Source organism: Vidua macroura, chromosome 19, assembly GCF_024509145.1.
Source record: "Vidua macroura isolate BioBank_ID:100142 chromosome 19, ASM2450914v1, whole genome shotgun sequence".
Classification (NCBI taxonomy): Eukaryota; Metazoa; Chordata; class Aves; order Passeriformes; family Viduidae; genus Vidua; species Vidua macroura.
In genome coordinates this window covers 9128078-9142512 of record NC_071589.1, presented here as the reverse complement: position 1 = coordinate 9142512, position 14435 = coordinate 9128078, and the positions used below count along the sequence as shown (strand labels likewise).

At 39.9% G+C, this 14435-nt stretch overlaps 1 protein-coding gene across 1 annotated transcript in view; it reads right to left on the bottom strand.

Moving 5' to 3' along the window:
* The window catches only part of ANKFN1 (ankyrin repeat and fibronectin type III domain containing 1), a 60014-nt gene that overhangs the window by 18913 nt on the left and 26666 nt on the right, over positions 1–14435 (bottom strand). Inside the window, exons 5-10 of the mRNA XM_053994818.1 lie at positions 12109–12206; positions 11415–11505; positions 8027–8134; positions 2177–2276; positions 901–1033; positions 174–290 (exon numbers count right to left, since the gene is read on the bottom strand). Of these exons, the coding sequence (XP_053850793.1) occupies positions 174–290; positions 901–1033; positions 2177–2276; positions 8027–8134; positions 11415–11505; positions 12109–12206 (647 nt within the window). The remainder of the gene's footprint in view (positions 1–173; positions 291–900; positions 1034–2176; positions 2277–8026; positions 8135–11414; positions 11506–12108; positions 12207–14435) is intronic.

The following is a 14435-nucleotide window of genomic DNA, read 5'->3' as shown; positions in this document are numbered from 1 at the left end:
TATTCCTATTCTTTACTTCTAATATAACTCCTTCCTTCCTGGCAGGAGAGGCTCAGTGCCTCATTTCACTGGAGATGAGAATGCTGCTTCAAAGAACAGTCCTAGGGACAGCTGGCAGCTCTGTCCCTTGCAGATCACTGAGCTAACAGCCAGAAATATGCCATGGCACCCACCTGTAGCTGTGCTGCAGCTGAAAGCATCTTCTGCCTGGCCTGGAGTGCTGTGGATGAGGACACGGACACAGCCATGTTCTGCCTCAGCCACCTGATGTCATCCCACATGCAAGACAACTGCAAAAACAGATCCACTTCAACCAGTTCTTGTTCTCAGCATTTGCAAAAGCAGAAGTGATACTAAAATGCAATTTGGACTTGAAAAATCAATAGATATTGCACATTTTGTGTTTCTGCAGATGGCAATCAGCTGACTGGTTAAACATGGCACAGATACTGACTTACACAGGAGGTATTCTGTAAACATCATGAAACCATTTCAATTGGTTTTGGACTATTGTGCAAAACTGATTTACTGTTCTTTGTGGTATAAAAAAAGTAGTGTGAGACAACCTGAGTGATGGCACAACCACAATACCAAATTTAAAACCCCTGGTTATTTCTTTAGGCTCTTGCTCTAAATGTCCATAAAACCTGTAAATACCCACATAGTAATCACTCATCTAGGATCATACCTTAAGAGTTAATTGTATCACTGTCAGTGGCCCAGTCAGGATTTAATCCACGTGACTGGTTTGGGAAAGTTGCCTTTCACATGAGTGATAAAGCATTTCATCATTCAGCTTTTTACTGATATTATTTCATACATTCAGAGTGGTGAGCTAAGGCCTATGCATTGCTAGCAACAAATTTGCAGAAGCAATAGATGAAATTAGACTCCCATTACCTTTGTGAACCACAGGAAATCCTGCATAACTGAACTACTGTGAGAGTCATCGATTTCCACAATTGGGATTTGATCTTCATTGGTTACTAACAAATTGTCTTTGTAAAAAAGTATAACAGATAAGTAGAGTCCCCTAAAGAGAGAAGGAAACACTATCAAACACCTTTCATGTCGATTCACATCCATGCCAAATTTAGTCAAAGAATCATAGATGTTAAGTTCTGATGAGACAAAGTGGATCATCTGGTCTAAACTTCTGTGTAATACAAGGTCATGCATCTTCAGTCATTGAATTCTGAAAAATATTTGGGAAGTTTATCACTTTAGATGATGTGAGACTACATGAATCTAAGAGATTATGAATCTGTGCGAGCCACTGACATCAGTTTCAGTGAGAATTTTGCCCAAGTACACAGTACACAATGGAGGCCTCATGCCCTTTAGAAATCAGAAATTTTACTAAAACTTATCATCAATGTGCTTAGTTCTGCCTTCCTTTAATTCAGAGAAAATCTGAAGTAACTCAATTGAAATCAGGTGGGTTGTTATGGATTTACATTGGTATAATTGAGTGTAATTTGGCCAACATATCTGCAAACCTGTTTATAGAGATAATTCCTTTCAATATTTACCCTCACAATTGGTTACATATGTTAAGTGGTTACTGCAGGGAATTTAAAGACTCTGGACAGCTCTTCTGAAAGAATCAAAATCTTACCAAAATACAAAGAAGAAAATGCAAATTGAACACTCCTGGCAATGAAAGAAGAAATAATCCAGAATAAGCAACTTCCATTTGCTAAAACAAATAATCAGGGCTGAGAGTTGGGTCACAGTGGGCTGCAAACCCAGCTGGGGACGTCAGAGTTCTATGTGTGTTGCCAGTGGACTATTCAACTGTTATCTGAGCTCTGTGCTTTATACTATGAATGAATAAATGTTGTCCTTTCATTAATGAGCAGCAACAGAGGCAGTGCTTTCAAACAGCTCAGTCGCTGCACTTTGGGTTTGCACAGAATATTTCACTCTGTAACAATTTGAATCCACTTCCAAAAGTAACAAGGAAAAAATTCTGTTGATTTCAGTAGAAGCTAGAGCATTCTTTTCCTGTCAGCTGCACCAGTCTTACACATCTGTGATTTTATCAATTCATTCTGACCAATTGCTGTCTCATCAGTAGTGGCATATTCACACATATTTCTGAGGTGCTTTTCTCTAATACTGAACAGCAACTGCCAAAATTCAGAATGCCTCGAATAGAGAAGGAATGACAAACCTTTTCAGAGTCTTCACAAACTTGTTTGATGAATGGAAAAGATGCTTCAGGCTTCTGGAAACGGATTGCTTGCGACCAGCGTTTTGTAATTTAGAACTTTCTGAAATGGGAAAAAGAAGCAAACCCAACCCAGCTTTTAAATTTCAGTTAGTGTCTCATAAAAAACTTTTGTTTCTTGAACCACGGTACTAAATTTCAGTCAGTGCCCATTACATTCCTTTCAAAAGACAACATTTAGAAAGATGCTCAAATGCAACCCTTTGATGGTGTTTTCATTAACTTAGTGATACACAGCAGCAGACAATTTCCTTACTTGCTGCAAACTCAGACAAGATAAAGCTCTTTTGCTCTGAGGCAAGCTTGAACCAGCCCTGCACACTCTTAATGTTTAGAAAGGATGGGAATTTTACAAGTGGTCTCAAAAACCCAAGCAGGCATTTGAATCATCAGTCAACATTTTTGGTTGTTGTAATTTCTGAATTTCTTACCACATATAGCTTAAGCTTCTAAGAAGTGAATAATTGGTGCACTGGCTGACACTGACATCCCAGCATCACCAGTGTAACCTAAGGAAAAGCTTTAAGGAGACCAGGTTAACCCTCATCTTTCTGTATATCACATTAAATGCATCTGCTGTTGTTTGGATTTTTTTTCTCCATAACAACAACTTCCACTCATGTATTCCTCAGAGCTTCCACAGTTACCTTTGCTCCCTAGTAATCTGGAGTCCAAGAAAGAGGTGTTCAACTCTTTTGTTCACTTCATGTCAAAGCTGAGACCTGTTGTGTGCCTGCCAGCATCTCTGGGCCAGCTCTCCAACAGAAGAATTTTAAAAAATTGTCCCAATGTTCTAAGAAAATATTGTTAAATTTTTATACATTACATTCTTTTTCACTTTGATGATTTTGACAAAATGTCTTCCCTTCTCTCATGCATGGCCTTGTAAGCCAAGGAAATATTTTCCCATGAGCATTGAAAGCCATGAGTTCTGTGTAACAGCTGTGAACAGCTGTGTGCCTGTAGCAGGTTTGGAGGGGACACCAAGAGATGGCAATCAGGGACATGCAGGACTTTATAATGTACTGGCAGTTGTTATTCATATCTGGATTTGAAAGCAATGGGCATTTAACACTGTTTGGGTTTGGTTTTGGTTTATGCAATGTCTGTGCTGTTTAATGTTGTTGTAAGAGAAACGGCAGAAATACTTTGAAAAATGGAGTTAATTCTTCAGATATTTGCTGTGATATGAAAAGAAAGACAAAACAAAAAATATCACTGTGAAAGCACATCTCACTTTTCCAGGATCTGACTGTTTATTTGGATAAAGCATGGACCCCCATCCAGAGAGAAGTGTGAAACATTTTGAGGGACATCCTTCTGCAGTGGGAAAAAAACCATGACTCATGCTGAAAGCTGCTGATCACCTGCTTAGGTGTTCTCAGAGTATTTCCCACTTACCTCTGGTGCAGAATAGGAGGCGCCTGTCTGTGTCTCCCTGGTGAGTTCTAATTTTGAATATTTGAAGAACATCTAAATTTGCTGTTTCCACAACCCCATCTGTGGAAGTGCTTGGCATATTTTAAATTCTGAATAAATTTGCACCACGATTGGCACATTGAAAGCCCCAGCAAGCAGACACATTGTTAGCAATAATTACTGCTCTGTGGAACAGCGAGTACAAAGAGAACAAGGTTCTGTTGGGGGTGAAATCATACAGTTCAGATGTATGAGACTTATTAGATCATCAAATCCATTGTCTTTCCAGTGCAAACTTGTTCTCCATGGCATATTCTGCAGTGCACTCTTCAGCTTAAACAGACTCATCCAAATTCATGACTACTCCTTTGTTTTCTTCTCCTCTTAAAAATATTCATTCGTATTTCTATCCATATCTCCTCAGATAAGAGTTATTTTACTGTGAGCCTTTTTCAGTGTATTGCAGTAATGTAAACCAAATGCTACATGAAAACTCCTGTCTTACTGTTTCATTCTTCCAAGGTTATGATCAATTTCGGAATATAAATTTCATTCTAATGATTTTCTTCTGTATTCCCTCCATCTATACAGAGGGAATGGAGGAGGAAATTACTGAAGGCAAAGCAACAAAATTTTGTATAAAACACCAAGAGACTGCAGCATTAAAATAAGAGGGCACATTACAAGTGAAATATATGTTATTGGTCTATTTAGTGGTTTGGGTTTAGTCCACAGCTTTGCAGAAGCCAACAGCAAAAGAATTAATGTAGAACTAGATGGAGATGGTAAACTCTCCTCTATTGCTTTTTGCTTTTGTTTTACAGTATTGTGTGTCTAGAAGCCAGAAAACATGGAGCTGAGATTAGGGGATAATTTGGATCTGCAGGAAATGGAACTTGGTCTGTTACTTAATTAACTAATAAATAACATAGAGTAACCATCATAGAAAAGTACCAGTAGCAACACAGTAAGTTTATATTAACAAATGATACAGCAACAGAGCTGTGAGCTCCTTTAATAGAAGCCTGGGACGGAGCACATAGCAGCCAAGACGGGAGAATTTCCAGTGATTAGATTTAGATCAGAAGCATTCAAACCTGGTCAGAAATAGGCAATTAAATAAAAAGGTGTATTTATGACATTGTCAGCCTTTCCCTTTGAATGTAGAAGGTGTATAAAGATTTCTTTGCAGTTTTTACGTAACTACAACCCATACTTAAAAGCAACTTATTGGAAGAATAAAAACCATTCCCTCAAGCTTGTGTGCATCTGGGATCTCTTCTCAAATTCCCAACCTGAACTTCTCAGTCTATAGCTTGGTTCTCAAGTCTACTTTTCTATATTCTCACAAAGAATCATAATCTAAACATTTTAAATGCCTTGTGGAATCAGAGATCCCTTTCTTTGCCAAATGCATTTAAAACTATGTGCTCTGCTTGTGAATCAAATTAAAATGAGAACATTTTTATTTCATCTCTGACTTGTCTATTAAAATACATTTCAACTGAATTTCAGAGGGAAAAAATCTGGTAAGAATTCTATTGAAAAGTTGGGTTCCTTTCTTAATGAAGCACCATACAATTACTTAATCCACTCTGAATTGTTTAGAAAGAAAGATCTAAAAGAAAAAAAAAATACTTAAAAATATATTTGAAGTGTTGCCAGGACATACAATTGTAGTAACTCAGTTATGATAGTCTGTAGCATGGAATTATGAAGACAAATGGATGACTGTTATTTGTAATCATCAGGGTTTTCCAGAAGATTAAACATATGAAAGCAAAGCTTCCTAAGTAATTCCCTAGGAGATTTCATCATATCACAGAGCAGGTTCAAAAGCAACAGCTGATCTAATTCCAAAAGCTCTTAAACTCACTGTACATTCCAGTGTATTCTTCCTGGTATTTTTGTAAGCTTGTTTTCTCCAGCCCCTGCAATGCAGAGCACAGGGCAAAAGGCAGAGTCTGAATGAACAGACTTGGGCAAAGGATCTGCCTGGAATGTGGGCAATGTCCCCTCCCAGATCCCACAGGAGCAGCAGCACACAGCCTTGTCCTCCAGCTCCTCTGGCTTCTGAGGCTTTTGTCTCCGTTGTTCAGATAATCTCAGACCATTTTGATTGATTACTCTCAGTTTTTTCCACCTTCCTGTCACTTGTCCTGCCCTCTGAGCCAGCCCGAGCAGCACGAGCGGGACATCCCACACAGGAATCACTGTGGGCCAGTTGGGGTGCCTGGGATCCCAGCTCTGCTCCCACTGAGCTCTGATTCCTGCAGAGCCTGGTTCTGCTCTCACAGCTCATCAGTGCTGTAGGCAGAGTCAAGGATCTTCCTCCAACAATGTCCAGCTCTTTACTGACAGCTCTACAACAAATGGGGCAAACAGAGATCCCAAGGTTGGCATTAACTGGAATGTGATAAAGGGAATCATGGCAAAGAACAGAAAAATGCCTGGGACCTCAGCCTGTGTGTCAACAGCAGGGCCAGGCTGACTTCCACCCTGTCAGTCAATCATGGTAATTTACATTATTAAGCATAGAGATCAAGCCTCTGTATTACATGAAGTAAAAGCTGTTATTTGGGGTTTTCTGAGAAGCTTATCTCAGATCCTTGATCAAACTCCTCAGATTCCACTGAGGTTGATAAATATCAGAATAAAATTTCTGAATCAAAGTGATAGAATTCTTACTTTTCCTGCAAACTTTGTTTTGATTCCTTACCAAATTAGTGAAATAAAATGGATTGACATCACCACATATTTAAGGAAAGTTCCAAAGGTTCTCCTATGATGATACTATGCTGATTTATCCAAAATATACTACTGTGTAATGCTAGCATTACAAGCAATGATGAGATTTCTATTTGGTTGGAGGCAAGGGTGCTGCTCAAGCTGACTCTGGTGTGATACTGCCCCATGTGAGGTCCCACAGCCTTTCAGGCACAGAAGAAAATGTTCTGAGCTAAACACATTGTCTGTATTGTAATTTATTATTCAAGGAAAAGGTGTTAGGAAATCAACAACGAAGTGATCTTTGCTCAGTTTTGAGACTGGGGTTAATTTCAGGAGCAGTGGAATTTTATAAGAGCAGGCACTGGTGTCAGAATGGCAAAAGGAAGTATTTTCTGCATGATGTTTATAACTGCTTCGGTTCTGGGCTGCTATGTCAGTAAAACAATTTATACTAAGAATATTTTCAGATGTTCCATCACTTAGTCCCTGTTGACTGGAAAGGTGGCCTGAAAGAGCTGAGATAGGCACTAACTCCAGAAAGGAAAAACTGTACCACAAAAGACCCCTTCTTTAATAGCACAAAAAGCCATGTAAGAGATAGAATACATCATCTGTATTTTCAGTACCAAGACCACCTGCAAGTGATAATGTTTGCATGAATTTTAATTAGAGAAACAACATTTCCTTGCAATATCTCCTTTCCAAGCATCATAGATGAATACTTTAAGTTGCTATGGTTACAATGGGTTGTGTCAGACCGTGGATCAGTGTGTTGGTTACAAATATGCATGTAAAGAACAAAGGCTGCATCTTTTCATTTCAGCCAGATGATTTTAGCTCAAAATATTTCTATGATTTTAAATCAATTGATGCAACTTGACATATCAGTCATACTAGGTGAAGAAAAATGAAAACATCATGATAGTTTAACTTTTCCATTTAAAGTAAGTCCCTTTGCAATGAAGCATTATTCCAGTTAGAAGTTTATTTTAAGAAAATAAATAGTACTTTTCAACAAACCGTATAGAACAGGAGTTTTTATATAGGCTCTAAAAAGAATGCCAAGATGTTGCCTTGGCTCTTGAGCTATTAAAGGCGCAGTCTGTTTCTCATGAATGAAGATTGGCTGAGATTTGAACTCTCTCCTAGTTTTGATCCATTCTGTTTTGAAATGTAGCAATCTTATCTTCCCATTGTATTGTGCAAGTATTTTTCATTATGGATTGGCATGCCATCCACGTAGTGTCTTCCATTTGGAGGCAGCCAATTCCTCCCTTTTGATCCAAACCAGTTGTTAACTGTCTAAAATATTTCTTTATATGAAAAAATAAAAAAGTCTTCCTTGAAACATTTTAGTGGAATCCTGTGTGAAACTCATTTGTTGGAAAAAACTAATCAATAGGTGTGTAGGGTATGGAGGGAGAAAGACTCTGTGTGTGCACATTGCAGACTTCAGACATTTTCATCCAACTAATTTCAAGGGTTAAGAGCGAGATAGTGCTAAAGTGATTCCAGATGGGCCAATATTAATATCTTTCTTTTCCTGATGAATGAGAAGGTATGACCTAGTTAGAAAACTGCTAAAAATTACAGGCGCCACAGAGGCTTCAGCTGGTGCCCTACCACCCAGCTCTTTATCCTTACCTCTGCAGTTATAGTGCTGATGAGCTGCTCGGACCTGCTGAAGGAGGCGTTCCAGGGCCTCCGTGTGTCCCCTGTGCCGAGGCTCTCTTCCATTGCAGTCTTTCCAGTCTATTGAACAAAGGAAATAAACAGAAATGAAACACAAAGGTGTAGGAGAGGGTCTAAAAATATCTTCTTGCCTCTGGTACTTCTCGGCTCTAGAGGTGTTCTACATCTCGGCAGGCAGGAGTAGTTTCTAAGTCTATTGTTACTTGTACACTGAGTTTTCTTTGCCTTGTGCCAGCTGGGTGATTAATCATAATGGTTATTAACAAAGAGCTCACAAGCAGCTCTGAGAAGCTCCTGTAGTGACTGACTTGACCATGGCTGTTTCTCTCCATGAATGGGCTGTGGTGCTGCAGTCAGGGCTGCTCTCAGCCTGTCCTGGCACCCAGCCCCTCACCGAGGTCACACCATGCTCCTTCTGCCGCTCCTGCCGACACCAGGAGGCTCCACAACTCTCCTACACTTCTGCAAAGCAGAGAATGAACATCTTCCTACCCCCAGAGCTTGCCCTGTAGCCAGAGAAACATGCTTGGAGAAAAATCACTTCTGGAGATCTGCTCCCAGCAGAGGCCTGAACAAACGCTGGCAGTTCCTGCCCTGTATCCATGGGCTGCTCAGCACTGCACTCCTGAGGCAAAAACCTGCTGCGTTTGTCCCACACACATTCAACCTCCAACAGACTTTGTTTTCACTCACTTGCTGCTAATGAGAATCTCAGTCTTCATTTAAAAAATCAAACTCATCACAAATAGAAAGAAATTGTATCAGAAAGGAGCTCTTTAATTCCAGACTTGGCTATTTTTGTACTTTGATTATAATGAGAAAAGCTCATTGCACCCATTTGCTGGCCCAAAGGAATGGTGGATCAAGGTATTAAGAGATCTGTCTGCACAGGAGACATGCTCCCATCTTGCTGGCACAGACACCGTGTACGTACTCATAGCCACCAGCAGTTTGCTCACTCACTAAATATACAGATCCAGTTTCTAGTGCAAGTTTGGAGTCAAGCATTCCTTCCAATGGGCTCACTATGCCAGGGATATAAATACCTGTTTATTTACATTTAGTGTAGCAGCCAGAGTAAGCCCCATGAAGGGCTGGAAAGAGAAGACATTTGGTATCCTGATAGCCTGTGGGCAGTGTGACAGCCGCAGAGGGGCTGTCCTGTGTGCTCTGTGCTGCTGCAGACATCAGGGCCAGCTGCATTTACTGCTCTGTGTGGGGAAAATGTCCTTAGAGCTCCTGTGAGCAGCCAGGAGGGACCAGCTGGAACTCACCAGTCTCAAAGTGCTTTGGTGTTATCAGACTGGTAGAGTTTCAAACAACCTCATGATTTCTCTGTCCGAGTGGTTACCAAACTTTCTGAACCTCCAGATTGCTGACTACCTTAAAAATGACACAGAAACCAGACCAGCTTTTGTCATTGTCCATCACTCACCTGATCATGAATAAACCTAGGAATATTTCTGTCTACTGGGATTTCAGAGAGAAGCTGCACAACGTTGGCCACCACTTTACAGGCTGCTGCTGTGTGTGGGGGAAACAGGAGGACAGTGGCAAGTGCTCCCTATCATCACACACAGACACATCTCCAAGAGCGTCAGCAGCCTTTGATGCTCTGGGATTGGACTGGATCAGCATCAGGCCCTGAAGCTTTCCTTTCCCTTACATAATCTCATGGCTGCTGTTACTGACAACTTGGTAGAGCATTAACGTATTCCCATTTAAATTTTAGCTCAGGGCCATATTTTGTTATGCAGCAGTGGTGTAATGTCAGCCTGCTGCCTCCTTGCCAAGCACAAATCTTCTGCTTTTCACAGCCAGCGGTGAAGGGAAGTTCTGCCCCCAGTAATTCCAATGGTAAATAACATCTTGTCTCTCTAATGTGAGTATTACTTAATGAAAAGATTTGCATTTAGGTTCTGCTGGTCTTACTGTAAAGCTTAAGCATGTGGCCCTAAACCCAGCAATTACAGGATTTTCTGTACTCTTAGCACCCTGAAATACTGTACAAGGGGAATGAACAGAATTCTCTCCATGGCTTTTGTGCTGATCCACTGAAATCTGCAGGAAGATTTCCTTCACATCCCAAAACGTTGGAACTGGAACATAATGTCAGATTTCAGAAGGTTAATAGCAGGGGACTATAAAAAGGGAATAGAATGCAATATGCTGAAAGCAAAATTCACATCATACAAAGTTGCAGTCTTAAATACCACCTGTCTTGCCAGGAGTGCTCCTTCTTTGGGGATATTTGGCTGAATAACTGGCAGCTACTGTGAAAGAATCTGTCCCCCAGATGATGTAAATTTTGGGTTTCTGGGGCCAAGTCCTGTGTAGTTACACCTGGCTATAGTCAAGGTAATTGCACATCACCAAGTTATTCAGTTATTCACAGTAGATTTTTTTCCCATGATTGTAGCCCACTTTTGTTCTCAAGCAGAATATTTCTTTAGCCTAGTTCTGGTATTGTTCTGGAGAAAATACAAGAAAAAAATGGAAGCAAAATGGGACAATGGAAATGCAAAAAGGTTATTTATCCAACCCTCTCCATTATGACTACTGAGAGTAGGTACAGCTTGTTATATTTTTTTACATTAGCATGCAAGGTTATTAAATTGCTACATTAGCCTAATAAAAACTAGTGTTAATGCAATAAAAAGAGAAGTCCCACTTTACTGCATTAATCAATACGAGGGGAGCTGTAATACACTGAGCCAGTTTGGCGGGGAGCACGAAGTCTGGAAAAGCAACTAACAATACAATGTGATTATTATAGATTAAAAATTAAAAATGACAAATCATAGCCCTAATGAAGTCTGAGAAGACCTCTCAGAGGTTGGAAAAGGAATATTTTCTTTTTGATATTTCTGCAACATTTACAGGCTACATCCTACCAGCATGTGTGTCCACACAGGAGTATTTTATGTACAGGATACTGTAAGAGTGGTCCAGTGAATGGGATCTATAATGCTACAAGGTAAAGCATAAAACTACATGAGATACTTGTAAGTGTTTTGCTTGTAGCAGCTCAGAATCAGGTTTTGATCCATTAATTTACTGAAAAATGAAATTGCATATATCAGAACTCTCCTAAGAGAAATGAAGTTTAAAATATTTCTAATTTTTTAAAGTGCTAATGACTAGAAAACAGTTTTCTGTCAAAGGACTGGAGAAGAATAAAAGCTGAGACATAAATATACATCCATTATTATTTTGCCTAATTTTGGGGGGTTGGAAGGAGTTGAATTTTATTATTTATTTCACTCCTAGATGGCATGACAATTATATTGTGAACTCCAACATCACTAAGCAAACTGGAGGGTAGACAAACCCAACCTACTTGAAGGAGAAGCATATTCAGGAGTAGATTTGCATGCAGGTCCCCATCCTCTCATGTTGTATGCTGAGACACGGACATAATATCTTTGGCCCTGCAAATGGAAATAACTGGAGTCAAAACTATCACTGGATTCAAAATCTTGGCTGTAACAACTGCAAAGCAGTGCCTCACAAAGATTTTTTTTTTCAACTTAAATAGCTTTAATAATTTAAATACACCATGATCAATTGAAACAAACTACAAAGATTTGAGGACAAGTTTTGAGATCCAATTCTGTTTGATGTAAAATAGATATACACGGACAAATAACAAAAATGAGAATGATCGCCATAAACATGTGCATTTCTGGAAGAAGGAGAAGAGAAAGAGTTCTTATTTGAGGTATTAGTCATCAGAGTTAGGTCTAGATTTCTCAAGAGCCTTTGATCTGCACTGATTATCCTGTGATCCAGAAAACAGCAGCTTTTGCTCCAGTCTGTCCCAATTTCTCCTGAGAATGATAACTCAAAAAATGGTTCTATTCCCTTGTTACTTTTGGATTAAGGCTACCAGACATATCGTGCCCAATCACTGGAACATGTTGCTACAAGAAAGTCTCTGCAGTGATTTCCAAGGGGTAGTGATGCAAATGCTCGTCTTTGTGTCACTGAGGGGACTAGGCCATGAAGGTCTAAATGAGTCCTCTGGAACTCACCGTCCTGAGACCTGTGATGGAGCACCTCAAGGAGTGAAGATTATCCGTAATTATTTCACCAGCCAAAGGAGAAAAGTCTTCTGAAGAGCTCCATTCCACTAGAAACAAATAGCAGGAGAAAATCAAGTCAGGTACCAGTCCAAGCAAAGAAGTCAAAGGACTTGAATCACTCACAGGTTAACTTTTCTCCTCGCAGTTTCCCAGTCCATGTGGGTACTAAAAGTCATGTTTAACAGTAATGTATAGCAAATACACAGTGATTAAATTATATCTCTGTGTATGGGAGATAAAACCAAAATATTGTTCAAAACCTTTTCAGGAAAGAATGCTTAAAAATAGACTGCAATACAAATTACTTTGAGTCACCATTGCCCTAATTTCAGCAATTTCCTTTTAAAGACAGAGAAGCAGTGGAACAGAGAAGGTGAAGGAATTGGAACTGTTAATGCTCTTTGGCAGTTTATACATCCTAACCAACAAAAAGCACTGACTTGATTGGATTTGCACAGGTGGGCATGGGCAAAGAGTCCTTTTGGCTCCTCGGGCCCACAAACTACCCTTGGCTAATTTGGATAGAAATATTCTCCTTGGACCAGACACTCACTGGAGTCTCCTGGTTGGTTTCAGTGGTTCTGGCTCTCCCGGCCAGGCCTGCTGCTGCTCTGGTCACTGCAATTACAGAGCTCCACCAGGACATGGTAAGCTGAATCCACTTTTGGAGGGATTTGAGTGCTGCTGGGCTGACAGACCCCTCCCATCTTTCCTTCAGCCCAATTTGTGATGGGCACCTTCACCAAAGTGCTCCTGTCACTCCTGTTCCTGCTGAACTCAGGGGTTATGGAATCAGCAGTCCTCCTGTCCATACTCTTCCCCAGTACTTGCAAATATTACTGTGCACATAAAAGAGTATTGAGCAGACCATGAAATACTACTGGATGATTTTGAAAAAAGGATACATGCAAATGAGGAACAGATGGCTGCAGGCAGGAAACCAGCCTTTTTTTCTTAAATTATTCCTTATTAATCAGAGGTGCCATCCTGGTTAATCCTGGAGTCATACCTCTGGGATTTAGTGACCTGGCCCTTCAGATTCAAACTTCCAGGCAAACCTATCAAAACCATAGTGAAATTAACATCTTGAGTTATTCTACAGTAGAAACTGGGAAATCTCATGAATTTCCTGGATTTACACCAAAGAATTCAATATAAAGCTTTCCTTTATTTCCTAAAATCTATTCACAGAATAGTTTTTAGACACTCTATTTGTACATTCATTAGTATTGGAGTTGATAATTTAGAATAGATCAGAGGATATAGGTATTCTAATTTCAACATGTGGAATTTTCATCTTCTGGCAGTGTCATACTGGTATTTTCACGTTAAAAGAAAATGGCTTCAGAGAATTTCTTGTTCAGCATACATAACATTTGACTGCCAACACATTTTTCTGAAACAGCCAAGTATCAATAGCACAACTTATTTTTCCCTTCTTCCCTAATCACTTCTTTTCTATGATTGCACTTTGTTTCTGTGATTGCACAGCATGCTCTGCAACATTTTTGTGTTTGCTGCAATGAAAAGAAGATTTTTTTTATATTTTCATTGAATTTTTTCACTGTGTATTTTTCTAATTTTCCACGGGTTTTAAATACCTAATTACTGCCACCTTTAGTGGAAGCTATCTCTGCACATTAGTAGGAAAATGTAGAAACTGTTGCAGTACTGTATTGTGGGGTTTTGTTGACAGTTTAATTATAGGAATACTTAAAAGTAACATTGAACTTGATGGCCTGTCAGAGTTTCTATTGTAAGCTGTGATTTTCAAGGTTTCTACCTCCACTGGTATTAAATCACTGCAGACACTGTACACGTGCTGCAGATTTGGACATATTTTCTGTTTTCCAGAAGGAGAAACCAGAAGGAGAAACCCTGTTCAAACTGCTGAACGTGTTGTCAACAGGCTTGCAGTCACTTCAGACACCATTTTTCTTTTCAAGCATTCATGTCAAGCATGACAGTGTCACTCAGGACAGATTCTGCCAGCAAATCCTGCCTTCATTGGAATCCCCAGGTGTGCCTGAGTGTCCTGCTCCAAGAGAGGGGCAGTGGTTGGTTGGGTCACACTTCATGCAGCACAAAGCAAAAGCCAAGGGTGAGAGAAGTAGCTCTAAGCAGCTTTTATTCTTCCCAAAATTTTAACTGTTCTATGGCCTGGAGGCTGCCCAGACATAACCTGGTACTTCGAGAGGCATATTTAAATTTGGGTAGCTTACACAAACAAACATTGCAGCCCTGTCCTTGATGTGGATCCCCTTCCACTGTCTTTT